Here is a 21,957-nt window from a genome sequence, read left to right on the forward strand (position 1 = left end):
ACAGAAAAACTTTTTCAGTCTTTTTTTCTTCCGATTAGGATCTAGAAGCAGTTGGATTTTCCCTGACTTTTCATACCCCAATTCCTTTTCATTTCTGCTTGTAAACTGGTCAATTCCTGCCTGAACTCAGCTCCTTCTGTGATACCTTTCTATAAACAGCGAGAAGAACCAACATGTGCTAATATTCTGGGTATTTGCAACTACTTTCCTTAGAGCTATAGGATCATTAAGCACTTTCTTTGCCTTCCAAGTTCAGCCGATAGTTTTACCAAATGTTATCACATAACATTGGTCTTTTTCTTTCCAGAGTGATGTCTACGCTCCTTCCACCTACTGCCCAGCTGCTAAGCTAATGCCATATATATATATATATTTTTTTTTTTTTTTTTTTTTTTTTGCGGTACGCGGGTCTCTCACTGTTGCGGCCTCTCACTGTTGCGGCGCACAGGCTCCGGACGCGCAGGCTCAGTGGCCATGGCTCACGGGCCTAGCCGCTCCGCGGCATGTGGGATCCTCCCAGACCGGGGCACGAACCCGTGTCCCCTGCATCGGCAGGCGGACTCTTAACCACTGCGCCACCAGGGAAGCCCATGCCATATATTTCTGTTTTTGTTAAGGCAGCACTCGGATGTACCATTTTCAGTATTAGCTGTGCTGATGTTGAAGGGCAGAATTTGCCACCCCAAAATATGACTGTAGTAGTTCAGGACATGCCACCCCCAAACGTGCTGCTTTGGTATATTGATTATTTTAAGCTGTAGGCACTTGAAAAACAGCAAATGCAGGGAGAGGTTTTTCTCTTTACTCTCCTTATCTGCCTAAAACCACATCCTCTAAAAAATACTCCTGTCAATTGACATAACCCCCCTCCCTAGGAGTCTCATCAACCAGGGAAGATTGACTCTTATCACAGGAGAGGAGACTAGAAATTGATACTACAGCCAGCCAAACTTTGTCACAAACTAGTATACCTCCCGTCTATCCTTCTAAGGGCCCATTCATCTTTCCTAAAAATCACTTACTCTCCCCTAAGAGGTCTATATCCCCTCTTTTTTCTCTATTAGGATGGTATTTAAGTCTGAACTCTAAGTCACCTTGGGGAGTTACTCAATTTCCCATGGGTATCTCCCAGGTATACATGAAGTATACCTGTTAATAGATTTCTATTTGTTTTTCTTTTGTTACTGCTTTTTATTACAGGGGTCTCAGCTAAGAACACAGAAGGTAGAGGGAAAATTCCTTTTCCTTCCGTACAGTGCTCAAACACAAAAAAATGACCCAAATACAAGAGTTTATTCCTTGTTCACATAACAAAAGTGGGTATTTCTTGAGTGCAGGCATCTTTCCTCTATGTAGTAATTCAGGGATCCAGAAATTTTCCATGTCACAGCTCTTTCATCCTTTTGGGGCCTGTTATTACTGTCATTCAGGCAGCAGAAGAAAGGAGGCATAGAGGGAAGGCTTCCTTTCTCTAAACTCTTGGTCCAGAAATGGCCTACATCACTTTTGTGTACATTCCAGTCACATGGCCACACCTAACTGCAAGGAAGGTTGGAAATGCAGTGCCCAGGAAGAATAGAAGACAATTTTGTTGCACAACTAATGGGCCGTCATACAAAGTCCCCTCAAGGAACCTGTGAAAGCTCAGAGTCCTTGCATACTGAAGGCACACCAACTTATAGATGCGTAACTCTTCACTGCTTGTTCATGATGAACTCACATTTCACTATGGCCATTGATTTTTCCCTTCTGTGTGACTTATAGTTTAAAATTTTGCAAGCATTACTCTGCCTTTGTCCTTAAGATAACTTTAATTTCTGTGTTTCTGAACCTTCTACTACCTAATTAAAGTGATCTGGAATTCTGATTATAACCCTCAAGTAACTGCTCTCTCCTTATCCATAGATGCCATCTTCTGGCTTCCTGGACATTTTCTAGAGACCACAATTCATAGGGCATCTGAGAGTGAATCCACTTATGGTTGTATGATGTAGATCTTATTTGTATAAGGAATAAATTTTTCTAGGCAGTATCTTAGGTCCTTTGAAAGTCAACCTTTAGTATATATCATTTATCTTGATGAACTCTGATCAACTGATCTCTTGACCAGTAAGAACTCCGATGCTCCTGCAAGGGATCGGGTGACCCCAAGAGCTTATTATGACAAAATCAAAGCTGTGTTTCCTTTATCGTCTCTAACTTGCTTGGCCCAATATTTTTTTGAAATACAGCTGATAAACAAGAAGCTCTGTGATATGTAGATACAGATTTGCTAAAATAGAAATACCATAAAATACCATACTCCCAGTCACTATTTTCCCTCTAGTCTCTTAGCTGCTCCTGCATGATTCACACAGAGTAGAAAAATAATTTTTTAATGTTTGATGTCAATTACTTAGATATACTGAAAGAAAATGCGCTGAGATGGTTTGAACACATTATTAACGAAGAAATAAAGAAGCAGGTGTGTTGCTGGAGACGGCAGGAGAGATGGCTGATTGCCCAGGCCCACGGTGCTTCTGGACAACATTGTAAAGGGAGCTAGGTCTGCCCGCGGCAAGCCCCCAGCTCCTTCCATCTGGACTCCCACCTTAGCGCATCCCAGGGTCCTTCCTTTCTCTCACCTGGCCACGGAAGAATCTCAGCAAAAGGTTTTTTTCAAACCTGATAAAGAGTTCAGGTGAAACTTCTCCTTAAATCATGTTCACAAGGAACTCCCTTAAATGAAAAGAAATCTTCTATGGGATGGAAGTAGAATAGCTCCATTTTTTTCATCTCAAAACTGGGTTAATAATCCCAACCTTTCATTAAATTGGAGAGATCACATGATAAATACTTGACACTCAGTAGTGTGCTGGGCACAAAGTCAAGTGCAGAACACCTGTTAAATCCCTTCTCTCTCCTTCTCTGGTGGGTAGAGGGATTTGACGCCATTCCTTAACAGCTACCCCTTGCCGTGACTGTCACTTTATTTCTCTTCAGATGGTAGGGTGAGTATAAGGGCCTTAATTTATCTTGTTAACTACCCTATCTCTGGCGCTAGCAAAGGTGATGTGTTATTAATATACTGCCTTTCAACTGCAAATCCACGCTCTTTGTTCTGCTTTGTGATGCTCAAGCTGTACCCTGTAAACATTTCTCCCTTGATAGCTGGTCAGCGTTAGGCTTTGTCAAGAGAGGGCTGTAGAGAGTAAGATACAGCAGAGGAAGGGGCTTCTTCCGGTTCCCATGTGCTTTCTTCCCTCCTATGACGCAGCTTTTTGGTGGCATATGTGAGTCCCAGTTGCACTTACTCTCTGGAAAGTTTTTCTGACACCACAGCAAACAGCTACCTCTAGACTAGCTCTGGCCTGCAGGCACCCTGGTTAATTTCTCCACCACTCAGCGGGCTACTGACTCCAAGGAGACCTGAATCTCAGCCTTGGGATGGGGAGTGGTGGAAAAGGCTCTATCAAGTTCTTAGTCCCTTCCTGTGTATTCTTTCTCATCCCGGGAGTAGTAGTTGCTCTCTGCACTTGTGTTTTCTCTCGTATGCCTTTTAGTAGTCAGTCACCATTTCCTAGTTAATACTACTTTATATAAATATTTTCCTGTTCAAATTACTGGTGTGGGGCTTCCCCGGTGGCGCAGTGGTCGGGAGTCCGCCTGCCGATGCAGGGGACACGGGTTCGTGCCCCGGTCCAGGAAGATCCCACATGCCGCGGAGCGGCTGGGCCCGTGAGCCGTGGCCGCTGAGCCTGCAGCGTCCGGAGCCTGTGCTCCGCAACGGGAGAGGCCACAGCAGTGAGAGGCCCGTGTACTGCAAAAAAAATAAATAAAATAAATAAAGAGTATGAGGCTGATTCTTAGCCCATATCACAGACCACTTTCAAAATGTGACTAAAATGTGACAGAATAGAAGAACACTCATGATCAGATAGCCTCGAAGCAAATGCAATTATCAGGAAAAGATCTAAGAGATGTATTTGTGGGACAGTGGGAATTTTAATCACTCTACAGTTATACAGCTATTAAAACAAAACGGTAGAAAACAGGAAATGTCTTTAATCAAGTCAAGTCTTCGTGGTGGTGGCTGATGAATATGCAAAAGCTGCTCTGAATTTTGTTTTTAGGGCATAGAGAAGGGCCACGTAGGCATCCCTAGTAACTGTTTTTAGGTTATAAGAAAGGAACGGATTTGTCAATCAAGGATGTCAAACGCTTAAAGAGATAGAGACATTTTTGATTTTAGAAAACAACAAATCGATTCCTAAACACCTGAGCTCTGATTTTCAAATTGAAGTATTCCTGGCAATTAGCATTACTGTATTCATTGAGTCAGTCAATGCCCAAAGGCAAAAATCCTAAAGTTACGTGAGGCTCTAGAAGAAAATGGCAGAACTCAGAGATGATTCTCTCAAGAAACTTACATCAAGCTTTTCCAGAAATCGCACTTCCTCCGTCAAACTTCCTTTGTAATTGAAGAGACAGATAATTTCCTATACCTTAAACCTTTGCCTATTCCTTGATACTCCCTTAACCCATCATTCTACAGTAATTCTCATTTCTACCTCTATTTTCATTTTTTGGATCCTGTTTAAAATGTATTCAGACATACATATGTTCTTGATTAGAATCCAAGTTTGAGTGGCTTGTATTAGAATTATAGGCAAGTAGATGAATGAATGAATTACATCTGCTCATTCCTTCAAGGTTCGCTGAGTACCTACTACGGCCAGGCACCAGGGAGAGTCAGACACAGATCCCACCTGAAGAAGAATGGTAAGTAGTCTTTGCCCTTGGAAGGTTCTCAATCTGCTGAGGGAGGCACAGCATTTCAACAAATAGCTGCTGTGTAGAGAAACATATGTTCCAGCTATAGGTTAACCCAAATGTGGGGTAATCAACTCTTCTGAATTTCCCTGCACTACAGATTAGGGAGTGGAGGCACAGAGAAGTTAGGTAATATGCTGACACTCATAGGACACGAAAGAGTCTGGATATGATCCTAGGAAGTATACCTCCAGGGGTTATACTCTCAACGATCACCATGCTAACTGCTTTTCACATTTGACCTGTCCAAGACTCTCATGGCTAAATATTTAATATATGTGTTTGGATGGTGATAGTCAATCCTTTTAAGTCACTGGTGCTTATTTACATGCTGGTGCCCATTTCTCTAAAACAGGTGTAATCCTTCTCACCAAGGACCTCTAAAACAAAGGAAGGCAGTGAAAATCACTCCACATTTATGTAGCTAGAGAAAAAAAAACATGGTAGGAAACAAGCAACTTTTAAAACTCAAGCAAACTCTGTGACTGTGGCTGATGAAGAGGCTGCTCTAAGTTCACGGGTGCAAGAAATGGCACCAAAGTATAGTCTGTACACTGGATAGGAAACCTCTCAGTCACCAAGAAGCCTCATCCCTGCCCTTGAAAAAGAACTTCATCTATTCCCATATCCTCGATCACATGTTCACGCCCTTTAAAAGTGGAAAGAGTGAGATTCACATATGACAAAGTGAAAATCATGCCCTCCAGTTTTGTTAGTTTTCCAGGTGAAATCACAAGAATAAATAAAAAGGGTGATTTACAAAGAACAGGAAAAGAAGTGAAAGCCGATGGGTGGGTCAGGAAGGAATAATGGTCTTTTCTACGTCTTGTCTGGGCTGTGTTCCTAGGAGTGAGCGCCTGACTGTGCGCTCTTTTAGCTCTTTTAGCACCAGTTGAAGACTCACTCTTTTCTCTCCCATCAACGACTCCCTAGTCACTGTGTGAAATTCAGGGATCCACTAAACTGCCGATCTGTAAGAAACTCATTCCACTGGGGATGGGTTGGGGGAGGAAAGATGCTGTAAGTACAAAGTGCCAAGGATGCCAGGATATCCTGTCTGTAGACTTCAGCGAGGGTCAAAGAATTCAAGGACAATCCATGCTTTAGCTGAGTCTTCAAAGGTGAGTGGTGTTTACAAGCAGGGCAAAGAGGAGAAGAGCATTCCAGACAAGAGGAACAGCTGGAGAAAAGGCCCTTCAGAGAGAAACTATAGTCAGGTCAGTACAGCGAGGGTGAAGAACACAGCCAAGGATAGTGATGGATGCTGAGAAATGTCTGAGAGACAGGCAGGGTGTGGTTTTCAAGGGCTCCACATATCATGCCAAAGAGTTTGAAGTCTATACCCTTGGCCAGTGGTTGACTCCCCTTCCTACCTATGGATTCACCTAGAGAGCTTTTAAAAAGATAACTAATAATCAAGGCTTACTCAAGCAACTGAGTCAGAATCTCTGGCAGGGGGACCAGATATCAGCTTCCGAGATGATTCAATGTGCAGTCTGGGCTGGAGATACTGCCGTTGACAATGGGTGGGGGGGCGGGGATACTTAAAAGGTTTTAAGTAGAGATGTGGCATGGTCAGTTTTTCATTACAGAAAGATCACCTTGACTACAGTATGGAAAACAGGTAGGAGTCATACATGAGGTGATGGAAAGGCAGTTTGGGAGATGAGTGTAAACCAGAATAAAGGCAATCAGAGTCAGAACTAAGGCAATGGCAGTGAGAATACAGACAAGGTAGGTAGCAGCCATCTTTCACCTCGGATTTATTGACAGACTGGAAAGGATATGTGGGTGGGGTGGGTTATAAAAATGACCACAAATTTTTCTCATGTCTGCATTCACACCTTGCAATCATTTCATCAAGAACTGGAGTCTGTTTTCCCAGTCCTTGAATCTGGGCTGGCCCTCTGACTTCCTTTGTCTGGTGGAATGTGGTAGAAGTATATCTGAGTTTCTTCAATAAGTGCTGCCAGGAAAACTGGACAGCTCCATGTAAAAGAATGAAATTAGAACACTCCCTAACACCACACACAAAAATAAACTCAAAATGGATTAAAGACCTAAATGTAAGGCCGGACACTATCAAACTCTTAGAGGAAAACACAGGAATAACACTCTTGGACATAAATTACAGCAAGATCTTTTTTGACCCACCTCCTAGAGTAATGGAAATAAAAACAAAGATAAGAAAATGGGACCTAATGAAACTTAAAAACTTTTGCACAGCAAAGGAAACCATAAACAAGATGAGAAGGCAACCCTCAGAATGGGAGAAAATATTTGCAAATGAATCAATGGACAAAGGATTAATCTCCAAAATATACAAACAGCTCATGCAGTTCAACATCAAAAAAACAAACAACCCAATCAAAAAATGGGTGGAAGACCTAAATAGACATTTCTCCCAAGAAGACATACAGATGGCCAAGAGGCACATGAAAAGCTGCTCAACATCACTAATTATTAGAGAAATGCAAATCAAAACTACAATGAGGTATCACCTCACACCAGTTAGAATAGGCATCGTCAGAAAATCTACAAACAACAAATGCTGGAGAGGGTGTGGAGAAAAGGGGACCCTCTTGCACTGCTGGTGGGCATGTAAATTGATACGGCCACTATGGAGAACAGTATGGAGGTTCCTTAAAAAACTAAAAATAGAATTACCATACGACCCAGCAATCCCACTACTGGGCATATACTCAGAGAAAACCATAATTCAAAAAGACAGATGCACCCCAATGTTCATTGCAGCACTATTTACAATAGCCAGGTCATGGAAGCAACCTAAGTGTCCATCGACAGACAAATGAATAAAGATGTGGTACACATATACAGTGGAATATTAGCCATAAAAAGGAACCAGATCGGGTCATTTGTAGAGATGTGGATGGACCTAGAGACTGTCACACAGAGTGAAATCAGAAAGAGAAAAACAAATATTGTATATTAACACATATTTGTGGAATCTAGAAAAATGTCACAGAACTGGTCTGCAAGGCAGAAATAGAGACACAGACGCAGAGAACAAATGTATGGACACCCAGGGGGGAAAGGGGGGGTGGGATGAAGTGGAAGACTGAGATTAACAAACATACACTAATATGTATAAAATAGGTAACTAATGAGAACCTGCTGTATAGCACAGGGAACTCTATTTCACTTCGCTGTACAGTAGAAACTAACACAACATTGTAAAACAACTATACCCCAATTTAAAAAAATTATATGAAACAAACAAGAAGTATATCTGAGTTTCAAGCTTGGGTTCAAAGAGCTTTGTAAGTTTCCTCTTGGATCCCTGTGACCCCCAGGCTGGCCAGCTAGACCATAAGAGACACATGGTCCAGCTGTCCTGTCATCCTAGCACACAGCCAACCACTAGTCGTCAGAGTGATGGCAGATGCATGAATGAGCCCAGTTGAGATCACCTTCTATGGGAGACCGGTTGGACCTGACCTCTCAAACTGCCCAGTTTCGTGCACTTTAGGAATAGCAATTACTATCATCCAATAAGAGCAACTATTAGGTTGACCAAAAAGTTCGTCTGGGTTTCTCCGTAACACCTTACGGAGAACCCTGAACGAAATTTTTGGCCAACCCAATACTTTTAAAGTTTAAAAACTCATCTCAAACCAGGTCGTTTAAACAGCAAAACTGAGACATCTTACAAACAGAAAGGAAACATGGTCAACTTAAAATACAGTGGACCTAGAGTCTGTCTAGTAAGTCAGAAAGAAAGAAACAAATATAGTATATTAACGCATATATGTGGAATCTTAAAAAAGAAAAAAAGGTACTGATGAACCTAGTTACAGGGCAGGAATAAAGAGGCAGACATAGAAAATGGACTTGAGGACTTGGGGTGGGAGGGGGAAGCTGGGGGGAAGTCAGAGTAGCATCGACATATATACACTACCGAATGTAAAATAGATAGCTAGTGGGAAGCAGCCGCATAGCACAGGGAGGTCAGCTCGGTGATTTGCAATGACCTAGAGGGGTGGGATAGGGAGGGTGGGAGGGAGGCTCAAGAGGGAGGGGATATGGGGACATGTGTATGCATATGGCTGATTCGCTTTGTTGAGCAACAGAAACTAAAACAGTATTGTGAAGCAATTATACTCCAATAAATATCTATTAAAAAAATATGGTGGTATTAGTCCAAGGTCATGTTGTCAACCTATTTGAGTAAATTAAATAAAGGATCTGGGGTAATCATAATAAGAGTACTGTAGGGTTTTTTGGGTTTTTTTTACTTTTGAAAAAATGTTTCCAATGTATTCCTGTCTTTCCCACAGATTGTATTGTTTCTCTTAATATGTTTTTTGTTATTGAGTTTACTAATTACCAATAACCACACAGAGGGAGAAAACTGCATACCACGTCTGAAATTTGTATTTCTGAAATTTAATCCATAACTGCATTTGGACATCTGTCTGGATTAAAAGGGGCTTTCTTACTTTCAAAAATCATGCCAGAGAAAGCAAAAGTAATGTTGCTTCATTACTTTACAAAGCCTTTAACAAAAAAAATGTAAATGCTCTTTCCTGCCCCAAACATTTTGACAGATCCAAGTTTTGGTCTCTTCTACACTTTTATCTTTCAATATCATTCATAATGGTTCTGTGTATCATCAGCTAGCTCACTGAGTCACTGGCTGCTTGAGGCCACTTTCTTAGATTTTTATTGCTAAGTTACCACAAATTTAGCAGCTCAGTTCTTACTTTACCATTTCTGTAGGTCAAAAGTGGCTTGATTTTCTGCTTAGGGTGTCACAGGGCCGAAATTAAGGTGTCAGCTTAGGCTTCAGTCTCATCTGTGGCTCAGGATCCTCTTACATTCTCAATGGTTGCTGGTAAAATTTCACTGTAGTTGTAGGACTGAGGTCTCTGTTTTCTTCTAGTCACCTGGGGGCAACTGTCAATAACTAGAGTCCTCCTGCAGTTTCTTGTTACATGGCAGCTCTCAGCTTGGATGGTTGATTTCCTCCAGGCCAGCAGGAGTCCATCTTTCTATTTCTTCTTTTGCAGTCATGTGGGGAAAACACTCTATGTTTAAAGTGCTCACCTGATTAGGTCAGGCCCACCTGGATAATCTCCCTATTTTAAGATCAACTGATTTGGTACCTTACTTACATTTGCAAAATCCTTTTAAAGCAGTACCTAGATTAGCGTTTGATGGAACAGCTGGGAGGTGTGTATATACCAGGGCTAAGAATCTTGAAGGCCATCTTAGAATTCTGCCTTTCACAGCCATGCTTAAGAGATCTTCTGATGGCACAACTGGTTTCTAATGAAACTTGGAACAAATAACTCGCATAGCAAGAATTCTATCGTCCGTCTTCCTTCTCACAAGTTTCCCAGTCCATTCCACCATCCAGTTGGATGTTTGAACTTGTAAGCTCCAAGGGACCACAGGTGTTCTGGAGCTCCTACAGCTCCAGCTGCATGACTTGGGCCAGTACCAAGGAGGATTAGCGATAAGAACATTCAACTATAGCACGATACTGAGGAGAGAGGTCACACCTGGGAAAGGCATCAGCCAAGTTCACAGCCAAGCAAAGGAGAAAGGATGAAGGCTTCCTCATAAGAAGTGCAGTCTTTTCCCATGGAAATTTATGAGTCTAGATATGTCATTCAAAGATATCAAGAAGACTAATATTTTTGAGGCTATGTTTTAGTTTGAAAAAATGATAAACTTTTGGATACAGGACAGATTTTTATCCTACAGATCTCTGATGAGAAAACTGGAAACAAACATCATTGATTTTTCTTTCAACAAGGCTGTGTCAATTCTCTTAAGAGAAACTTTGTCTGGATTTTACATAAAGCCATTTCTATCCCTTCAGAGCACAAAGAATCTGTGAAGAAATCTAGGCAGAACATGGTGTTCGGAATTTAATTTTACTCACCTGCAAACTATCCCCTTTCCATCATAACTTTATTTAAATCATGGTTATGTTCTTAATTAACAGTTTAATTGGTTGGTGCTTTCTCAATCCAGTTCTCTGGAGGCATGGTTTTCTGTTTAACTTTGTTTTAATTCTTCAGCAAAACCATAAAATTTAATTAGGAGAGTAACCAGCTTTGTAACAGCAGTTCTCTGTCCAATTAGCTATGCCCTGACCATACTGTCTCAGATTCCATTCAACAATGCACATACACTTTGCATTTGTTCAGGTTTCAGATAAGGCACTGTGAATTTAGCCTAAGCATATATTCCAGTTGCTTTTCACTTTCCCATAAATGCTTGGTTACAGTCAGTGAAATCAGAAAAAGTAACCTAAAGCATTCATATATACTATTAAACCAACAGCCATCAAAGGCCAACATGTAGGAATGCTATCTTACCGTGCATATTCGTTTCTATTGCTGCAGAACAAATTACCACAAACTCAGCTTAAAATAATACCCATTTATCATCTTACAGTTCTGTAGTTCAGAAGTCCAGACACAGCTGGCTGGATTTTTTCTTCAAGATCTCACTGAGCAAAAATCAAGATAAAAGCTGGGCTGGGATTTCATCTGGACCTCAGGGTTGTCTTCCAAGCTCATATGGTTGTGGCAGAATTCAGTTCTTTACGGTTGTAGGACTGACAGCTCCATTTCCTTGCTGCCTGTCAGCTGCAGATGCTCTCACATCCTAGCAGCCACTATCCTTATCACATGGCTCCCATGGGCAGTTCACAACATAGCAGCTTGACTATGTGCCAGGGGGAGCACTTCTCTGACTTCTTCCTCTGCCAACAGCTAGAGAAAACACTCTGCTTTTAAGGGGCTCACCTGATTAGGTTAGGTCCACCCCAGGTAATTTCCCTCCTGCTGCATAATACTTTACATATCAAGAGAATAATTATTCTATCATATTAACAGGCCCCAGCCCACACTCAGAGGAGGGATTATGCAGGGTGTACACCATGGGGCAGAAATGCTGGGGCCACCTTAGAATTCTGTCTACCACACTGTGCTGTAGGGAAAGAAGGCAACTCAAGGCCTCCCAGCAAACCCTCCTCCCTTCCCCTTGGAGGCGGTGTACAGGGTGTGCAAAGGAGCTGTTAACAATGGCCCCAATTCTGTCCCATCAGCTCCACAGGGCATCAGATGACAGACACTCATATTCTTTCTTCTCTGCAGGCTTTTTTCTCTGCCTGGCCAGAACTGCTGCTTTCTGTAGTGCAAGAGGATCACGCGATGGAATCATATGAATTTAAAACGACCTCAAGTTAACATGACGCTTATTGATAGAAATTTAGTTATAGCTCAGTGCCTCAAACTTCAGCCTAATAAAACAATTTCTTCTGTGAAAGAAATGAAATATGCAGAAAAGAGTTATTATAGCAGGCCCGAATCTGCTAGACTTAGAACGGCCTGCCTGCAAGACGGGCATGGGGACTTAGATTGTGGGAGGGTCCCTACCATCCTAACCGAGAAGAGCAATTCACGGTGCCTAAAGTGTTTGTGCAAACAGTATAGCTCGTGCTGAACACCTGCTCTCCTGCAGGAGCCTGGAATTCTGGTGTGCGTGAGCCAAGGGTGCTACGTAATTAGGCTCAAAAAAATCCCCAGGTGCTACGTCTATGGTGAGCTTCACATGTGTCATCACAACTTGTCACGGAGGGAATTAAGAACATCCTGTGAGACTCTCCTGGAAGACTATTCTTGGAAACTTGTGCCTGGGTTCTCCTGGACTTCATGCCATGTGCCTTTTCTTTTTGCTCATTTTGCTTTGTATCCTTTTGCATAATAAATCATAGGTCTGATTAGGACTACAGGCTGAGCTGTGAGCCTCCTGCAATCACTGAACCTGGGGGCTGGTCTTGGTGACCCCTGACTCAAGGAATAAAGTAAGAGCATGATAATGATCACATTCTGAGACCAGGCTCCAATGCCCTGCAAACTTGGCCTTAATCCTCTCCGTTGTGAAGACGATCAGAGTACACAGACTAGAGGTAAGAGGCTGTTAAAATGAGGCCGTTCACAGAAAGCACTTAGCACTCTGACTGGCATGTAGTGACTGCAAGCGGCTGGATGTAATTGTGACGTGGACTCACCAGAACACCGTCAACACTGGAATATCAACTCCCCATCCCCCCTTACTCTGCTCCCCTCTTTCCTCACCAGTCCCTCCCCTCTTCTCTCAGTTATCTTCTAAGCTCCTAAGGAAACAAACTGTTTCCTCCCCTAGATTATTCCCTTTCCTTAAGGACCAAATGGAAACAATAGGCAGAAGCATTTTTAAGTACAAAAAGGGCACAATGTAAATGTGCTGTCATTAGGGTCCACCATCCTGTCCATGCTCAACATCTTTCGGTTCCATCTACAATGACTGATGAGTTTATAAGTTATCCCCACGGTTCTCACTGATGTAATCTTATTGCTTTTTTCTTTCTTTTTTTTTTTTTTTGCGGTACGCGGGCCTCTCACTGTTGCGGCCTCTCCCGTTGTGGAGCACAGGCTCCGGACGTGCAGGCTCAGCGGCCACGGCTCACGGGCCCAGCTGCTCCGCGGCATGTGGGATCTTCCCGGACTGGGGCATGAACCACGTCCCCTGCATCGGCAGGCGGACTCTCAACCACTGCGCCAGGGAAGCCCAATCTTATTGCTTTTGATAATGGTAAGTGATCACTGCATACAGAACTATGCAATTTCATTTTTATAACTTTGTAAGGCTCACCATGTAAATACATTCACACATTGGGAGAAAAGTCCTTTGACAAATCACGTTTTCCAATATCTGGTTCAGAATGTTTGTTCCTTGGAATACTGCACTCTAAGATGTAAAGGGGCTATTGTTTTTTTCCAGTGATATTTCTACAACACAATGGAGCCAGAAACTTCTGCTTGAAACTTGCTTTGTTTTTGTGTAACTTTTGAGTCCCTAGTGGGTTATTCAGAGACTGTTCAGGTATCGCTGCTGAAAAGGCTATAATGGGGTTGATGATCATATGTGACCAGAGGAAGGTCAATGTCAGTACCCAGAGCAGGGATTCCTTTGAGGGGGAGAGGAGGTTTAGGCAATGCCTGGTGAGCGCAGTCTCTCTGCTATTGGATAAAATCACCACAGTTTGGAATAAGCTCCTGCATCTTCACTCTGACCCCTTCTCGTGGGACCCCCCAAGCTTAAACAGGACACTGCATGTGTAGGGGCTGCCGATGAGGAAGAAGAAAGGAAATCAATAAAAGTTCAAAACCTCATTTGCAAATAAATTCAATATCTGAAGGGAAGATGTCAAAGAGAAACATCAAAGCAAAAATAAAAGACCAAAAGTCTGATAATTATAAGTATCTCCAGGAGCCACTGATTCTGTCATCCCTCCTCTGTCATGCCCCTAACACCGTCTCCGGGTAGAACTGTATGGCAGTCCTAGGACACTTGCTTGTCTATCCCACACTGAAGGTTAATGAGGCCTCCCTGGCAAGTCTCCTTTGCTGTCCATTAAAATGAAGCTAAACCACCACAAACTTTATGGGATGCTTCTGTTCTTGGTAGGCATGGAAGAGAGCCCATCACAACACTTCTCATCATATGCTTTTAGCTGAAGTTAACACTCAATTATATTGTAGTAATGGGGAGATGAGAAACCCTCTAACTCTAAAAACCACAGAATTCATCAAAGATTGAATAATCAAAGCCCTTCAACCTTTGCCAACAAAATTCTCTTATCGGACTCACTGAAACATAGCAAAATTAATTAATTTGAATTTCTAGCTTTCTTTTCCTCAACTCAAGTCTGCTTGAAGTTTTAATTAGAAGGAAAGTGTCTAGATGATCAGCAGGGAGATTTCAAGGAGGAGAAGTGAAGCTTTGGAAAATTACAAACTAAATCCATTTGTTAAAAAAATTTTACTGAGCTCCTAGGATATTCAAGACACTCACTGAGAACAGAGCAATGATCAAAAATAGACAAGCTCTCTCATGAAGCTTACATTCTACTAAGGGAGATGGAAAATAAATGAACTAGTAAATAGATAATTGGTCAGATATAGAATATTTTGAGTAACCTTAACTATCCTTTAAAGGCACTTTCAAGCTATCTCTTATCATTTTCTTCCCTTGACTAATGAAGTCCAATTATTCAACTCCAGTCAGCAAAACCCTGTAAACACATTATGAGCATAATGATAAGTGAGTGGACACTCGCTTACCTTCAGTTGCTGGTATATTTTCTTCAGTGCATATGCTTCCTCTTCTGTACTGGGAATAAGTCTTATCACCTTATCACTACAAGAAAAGGAAAACAATGGTGATATTTACCTTTCAAAAATAAAGATATAACCATCTCTATCTTCTTACCTTTTAAAAAACTGCCTCTGCATTTAAGAAAAACAGCAAAACTTTGGACTGGCCAGCAGGAATTTTACCCTGTCCTTGTTATTCTCTGATTGTATTGGTCTTTTTTTCTCTGTCTGGACACTATTCATTTATTCATCAGCTTTTGAAGATTACAAACTGACACTCAAGCAGAGAAAGGCCAAAAACACAGGAACGGCGGCAACAGGACAAGAATGCTCATGGTGTCTCAAAGCAGATACCAAGAACGAAAACTCCTGATGACAGGGGAAAAAAAACAAACTACTTTTTATTTTTTTCAATTAATTAATTTATTTATTTTTGGCTGTGTTGGGTCTTCATGGCCGCACACGGGCTTTCTTTAGTTGCGGCGAGCAGGGTCTGCTCTTCATGGTGGTGTGCGGGCTTCTCTTGTTGTGAAGCATGGGCTGTAGAAGCATGGGCTTCAGTAGTTGTGGCACGCGGGCTCAGTAGTTGTGGCTCACGGGCTCTAGAGCACAGGCTCAGTAGTTGTGGTGCACGGGCTTAGTTGCTCAGTGGCATGTGGGATCTTCCCAGACCAGGGCTCGAACCCGTGTCTCCTGTCTCCTGGTGGATTCTTAACCACTGTGCCACCACGGAAGCCCCAAAACTACTTTTTAAATTTAACTTAATGCTGAAAAATAATGTGACTTTTGACGAGAGAACCTGTGAAATCCATACACAGCAGAACATTTCTGGTTTGGATTCTTCCCACGTTGAGGACAGTAAAGATAAGCCCATCTCTATGGGGCATTTTATTTCTCAAGTACAGAGCTTCCCAACTGGTATATGGAGGGCCCCCAATTATTTGTGGGTGTGCCATGAGATGCTGATGGCTGTACAATTTTTTATTTTTTTAATTAGTTTTTTAAATTTATTTTTTATTGAAGTATAGTTGATTTACAATGTGTTGGTTTCTGGTGTACAGCAAAGTGATTCATTTATACATATAAATGTGTTCTTTTTCATGTTCTATTATGGTTTATGCAATATTTTTAAAGTGATAAAAATTTTAAATCAATTTTTACAGCCATTAAAATTTTACCACAGTTGAATATTTGAACACTCTTTATAGATTCTGAATTGCCTAAGAAGACTGGAGGTGTCATGCTTTCCATCAGAGAGTTCTCTGTGGTGGTGACTGCTCCCCTAGGTGTGCCAGACAGGCATTATCATTTTCTAATTATGTCATGAGGCTCTGGTATATAATCACAACTATATATGTATAACTGAAGCACTGTGCTGTACACCTGAAGCTAACACATTGTAAGTCACCTGTACTTCCATAAAAGAGAAATTCATTTATCATAGTAAAAAAGTAATCACAACTGTTCCACGTGCTTTGTATGGAGTATATACTTAATAAATATTTATTAGCAGATTGTATAAAGGAGATCATTGAGAATAATTGGCTTCCAGAGGAAATGTAAGGAAAAACTAAGTGCAAGGGGAACGCACATTTGTCATCATCCTCTATGGCATTTCACAGTGACTGCAGATAAAGAAGAATGTTATCAATACCACATATATATATAAAGCACAACAAAACCCCTCTAGCAGTTCAGTCACAGCTTCTCTCTCCAGCCTCAAAGTTGTATCAGAATAAGAATAGAATTTGCATGCTTTTCCAATGGTTTTACCACTTAGATGAATAGCAGTCTCGAAGGCTAGGTAAGATTAATATGGAGGACATCAGAGCCCAAGGGAGACTTCCAGATTTGTTGGTCAGTCATTCTTTAGGGCTGTGTGTCCATTTCCAATCACTTTAAGCTGTATTCTTTCAAAGGATCCCGTTACACCTTCCTTAGATCCCGTTACACCTTCCTTAGTTGTATTCTTTCAAAAGATCCCTGGCTTGCTGATGATAATTTAGTATGTTTTAGGTACTCCTACTCAATATGGCTTTGTAGCTTTGATTTCTTCAAAAATCACACAAAGCAACCTCTCACTATCCATGTCATAAAGCCCACTTTTCTGGAAAAAATTAAAAAGTAGAAGGAAAGGAAAAAAATCGAGTCACTGTAAAACAACTCCAAAAAATGACCTTCAGAATTTAAATGTAATTACACCTTTTCTCTTTTTCATTTCTGTTTACACATTTCTCTGGCCTTTGTTTTTCCTGGATTCATCATATCCTGGCCTCTCCCACCTGAACCAATATAATTCTTGGCAAAGAGAAACAACTCCTATGGATGGTATGGTTGTTTCTGAGGGATGGATCACTTGACAGCTTGCTGAAAAACACCTCCATCTGGGGCCCTGTCAGCTCCTCAAGAGTGCAAAGAAAGCAATCTGTGGTTGTTTTACAGCCACGGGCAGATTCTTTTTTTTTTTTTTTTAAGATGATAATTCAACCTGGCAATTGGGTCCTCCTCTGTGAGTGTAAGATAAAAGGGGACCACCCCTGGGATTATTTAACCCTGAAAGTGATTGTTCAAACCCAGCTTTGTCATTTTTATCACAAAAAGTTCACTTCATCTCAGCTTGTAGAAATTTTCAGGTGTGACTTGAGAAATGTTACCATTTGGTTACTTACCAAAGAGCAGAGAATAAGGAAAGCTATTTAGGAAAGCCCATGAAATGCCATACTTTTTTGTAAGCCTATAAATTATATTGGTAGACTAGCCAGCAACCAAAACCCAAGAGCTCTTTATTCAGCATGTAAAACCAGATGCCTTCCAAATGCCCCATTTGTTTTACCAAACAGAAAGCTTACTCTCCCTAGATCTGATAGCTAGTCTTTTTCGAAGTGCGAACAATAATTCGGGACCACAAACAGGAAGTTTTCAGGTAGTGAAGTAGCTACTGGAACTTAGAAAAACTAGCTGTGCACAGCTATCATAGAAGGTGAACTGAGGCTTCCTTTATAATTTATCAGTTTTCTCAACCACTACGTGACAACATCATTTTAAGACCCGTTGGTTACCCTTTGGGATTAAGATGAGGGTAAATCAGATATTTCTGACTCAGCCTCTATAAAGTTGTCAGAGAAAGACTGCAGATGTTTTTAAGTACAGTTTAAGGATGTAGTACAGAGGCGGCAGGGTATCCTAATGTCCCAGTAATTATTAATATGTATCCACTCATGACATACTGGTATTTTGTCCCCTTGTCTTACAGGACAAATGAGGTTATGTTGCTATCATGCTAGCATCAAGTCTGGTTGTACATGTGACGACTAAACCTTCTGTACCGTAGCAACCACATTAAAAAAAGTTAATCAATTGAAAAACTATTATTAAATGTCTAATGAGAATGTATACTCCTAGAGAAGAGAATTCAGCAAGAGAATACCATCTCAGACTTGTTACCATCTGTCTGGGTCTCAGAGTCCTTGTTACAGGAGTGAGGGGTGAACTCCCAGCTGCCTTTTCATTTTCATTTTAAATTTAATTATATATATAACTTTTCTAAGTATAATGGACTTATTAGTTTCAGGTGTACAACACAGCGATTCAATGTTTTTATAGATTACACACCAAAGTTCTTATAAAATATTGACTATTTTCCCTGTGCTGTACATTACATCCCTGTGACTTATTTTCTAACTAGCAGTTCGTTCCTCTTAACCTCCTTCACCTATTTCTCCCCTCCCCCTACTTCTCTCCCCTCTGGTAACCACTAGTTTGTTCTCTGAATCTATGAGTCTTTTTCTGTTTTGTTATATATATATTTTTTAGATTCCACATATAAGTGAAAACATACAGTATTTGTCTTCCTCTGACTTAGTCACTAAGCATAACACCTAAGACTGTGTGGTTGGAGTTTGATGCCAGCTGTAGTCATCGCTATGCCTTGACCACACCTACGGAAGAACATCTGTGTTTGGACAACCTGAGAGTCCTCCTCCTCAGCCTCCTTTTGAAAGACATAAACGTGAAGCTCCAGATTTTTCCTCTAGCTCCTGGCATGACCTTTCACAATTCTATTATCAAACTCTACATTTCTTTGTAAGTTACAGAGCTAGTTTATGAATCCATGTTTATAAAAATTAAAATATTACACAGGATGTGGAATAATAAAGTTCCTCTCGCAGGTTTCTCCCAAACCTCCCATCTGCCCCTAGTAGCCATTATTAACAGTTTCCTGGGATTCGCGCCAGACTCTTTGCATTTACACATGCATGCGTGTGCGCGCACGCATACACACACAGTGATTTTATAACACTATGATACTAACTTGCTTTTATTTTTCACTTAATTCATTTTAAATGCTATTTTTCACTTAATTTGGTTTTAAAATGCTCCTTTTAAATAAACAACTGGATTCCATATGATCATATTTTATTTCAGAGTTTTATACCTATATTCGTAAGGGAGGCTTTTAAAAATCCAACTTTAAAGCATCGTGTTCTTTTTGAATCACTTTTGTCTGATTTTGGTATCAACATTATGCTTACTTCACGGGACTAATTAGGGATTTTTTACCATTGTAATATGCTCTGACAATTTGAATGACACAGAAGTTATGCTTCTGATTGTTTTGTAGAATATACTCATAAAATCTTTGAAGGTGAGACCTCCTCTTCCTTTTTTTTGTTTTTGTTTTTTTCTGGTGGTTGGGGGTTAGATATCTTTTAAATTCTTTTGTGGATAATGGTGTGTTCGGTTCTCTTCTGGGCTTTTGGTAATTTACATTTCCCAGAAAACCATCCACTTATTTTTATAAAATATATTAAACTATTAAAAAGTCTTACAATTTAAGACATATAACTTTATCTGTAGCTTTGTCCCCTTTTTTTTTTTTTTTTTTTTTTTTTTTTTTTTTTTTGCGGTACGTGGGCCTCTCACTGTTGTGGCCTCTCCCCTTGCGGAGCACAGGCTCCAGACACGCAGGCTCAGTGGCCATGGCTCACCGGCCCAGCCGCTCCGCGGCATGTGGGATCTTCCCGGACCGGGGCACGAACCCATGTCCCCTGCATTGGCAGGCGGACTCTCAACCACTGCGCCACCAGGGAAGCCCGCTTTGTCCCCTTTTTATGTCCTAATGGTATTTGTGGGTTTTTAAAAAATTCCTCAATCAGATTTTGCAAAATTTATTTTATTGGTCTTTTAAAGAATCATTTTGTTTTTATTGATCAATTATATTTATTATATATAAATAGATATGTATTTAGATGTATATATAGTTATATATGTTATATATTAATGTATAACATGTATTTTGATGATACATAGTTATGTATAAGCTCATAACTACTACATCTTCTGAATGGAATGAAACTTTTATTCGAACCAAATATCCTTAGAAAAATCATTCTTTGGCTCATTTAAATGGCCTTTACCTTGAATTCCATTTTCCCTAATATGATTGCCACTCATGCTTTCTTTCTGTTTAGCTGGCACAATTTTGCCCATCTCTTTCTTATGCTTTTCCCCCAGATGTGTCTCTTGCAAACGTCATAATGCTAGATTAAATTTTTAAAATCCATAAAGAACTTTGACTTTTAGCTGGAGAATTGTACTTGTTCACATTAATTATCATACCTAACATGTGTGGTTTTAATCTTACAATTTTTTGTTTTGTTATAAGTTCTTGTTGCCATTTTCTTCCTTTTCTGCCTTTCTTAGAGTTAACCAATTTTCTTTGCCAATTTTTTCATATCTATTGGTTTGTGAGCTACGCATCTTATTTCTATTTCTTCAGTGTTTTTATAAATTAAAAAAACCTTAACAGAAATAGAGGCACAGATGTAGAGAACAAACGTATGGACACCAAGGGGAGAAAGCAGGAGGGGGGTGGGGGGGGTGGGATGAACTGGGAGATTGGGATTGACATATATACACTAATATGTATAAAATAGATAACTAATAAGAACCTGCTGTATAAAATAAAATTCAAAAAAACCCCACCTTAACAAATACCTCTTCTTTCATGTCTAGAATTAATGTCTTAGTACTTTCCTCCCTTGAAAAAGATTTTAAAATATTTTTTGTCCATCCCTCTCTCTCCCACATTTTTCCTCCTCCTTCATTCCATGTTTGTGAAAATCACCTGGCATTGTTGTTGCACGTCTAAGTGTGGATCTCTCCTCAAAACTCATATCTTGAAGTCCTAACCCCCAGTATGTCAGAATGTGAGTGTATTTTGAGATAGGGTCTTTGAAGAGGTAATTAAGTTAAAATGAGGTCATTAGGGTGGGGCCTCATCCAATACAATTGGTGTCCTTTTCAGAGAGGAAATTTGGGCACAGACACTCACAGGGGGAGGAGCATGTAAAGACACAGGAGAAGAAGGCCTCAGAAGAGACCACACCCACAGACCCCCTGATCTCAGACTTCCTGCTCTAGGACTGTGAGGAAATGAGTTGCTGTGGCTGAAGTGACCCAGTCTGTGAACTTTGTCACCAAAGCCCCAGCAGACTAATATTAATACATACTCTGAAGATGGCAGCTTAACCATTATGTCCTCATGGAGCTATTCTTTGATATCCAGAAAATTTCAGTCACCTTGTTCTTTCCTGTATTCTCCCAATACCTTATACATTTCCTATTACACTCACCATAATTATTTAATGTCTACATCTCTCCACTAAGCTTTAAACTCCATATAAGCAGGAATTCAATACGTTGTAATCTATTTGTGGGAATCCTGCGTTGTGTGAGTATCTCTACAGAGTGGTTTGGAGCTGGTCTTGAGGGGTCCAGGACCAGTTTTTTTGTCTTACTCAAAATTCCTCTATCATGCAGAGGGTGAAGGAGCTCACACCCACGCATGGTAAAGGCCCGGGGTATCTGCTTTTCAGAGGTGCCTCCTATCCCCCACATCCCTAGGAAAGTAAAATCTCCCTCAGTTTCTTCCAGCTGAGTGGGAAGTTTTTCTCCACAGTTCGAG

At 40.8% G+C, this 21,957-nt stretch overlaps 1 protein-coding gene across 1 annotated transcript in view; it reads right to left on the minus strand.

The window, feature by feature from the left end:
* CPA6 (carboxypeptidase A6) overlaps positions 1-21,957 on the minus strand; it is a 264,226-nt gene that overhangs the window by 144,663 nt on the left and 97,606 nt on the right. The window contains exon 2 of the mRNA XM_065895615.1: positions 14,958-15,033. Within this exon, the coding sequence (XP_065751687.1) occupies positions 14,958-15,033 (76 nt within the window). The remainder of the gene's footprint in view (positions 1-14,957; positions 15,034-21,957) is intronic.

This window comes from Phocoena phocoena, chromosome 17, assembly GCF_963924675.1.
Source record: "Phocoena phocoena chromosome 17, mPhoPho1.1, whole genome shotgun sequence".
Classification (NCBI taxonomy): Eukaryota; Metazoa; Chordata; class Mammalia; order Artiodactyla; family Phocoenidae; genus Phocoena; species Phocoena phocoena.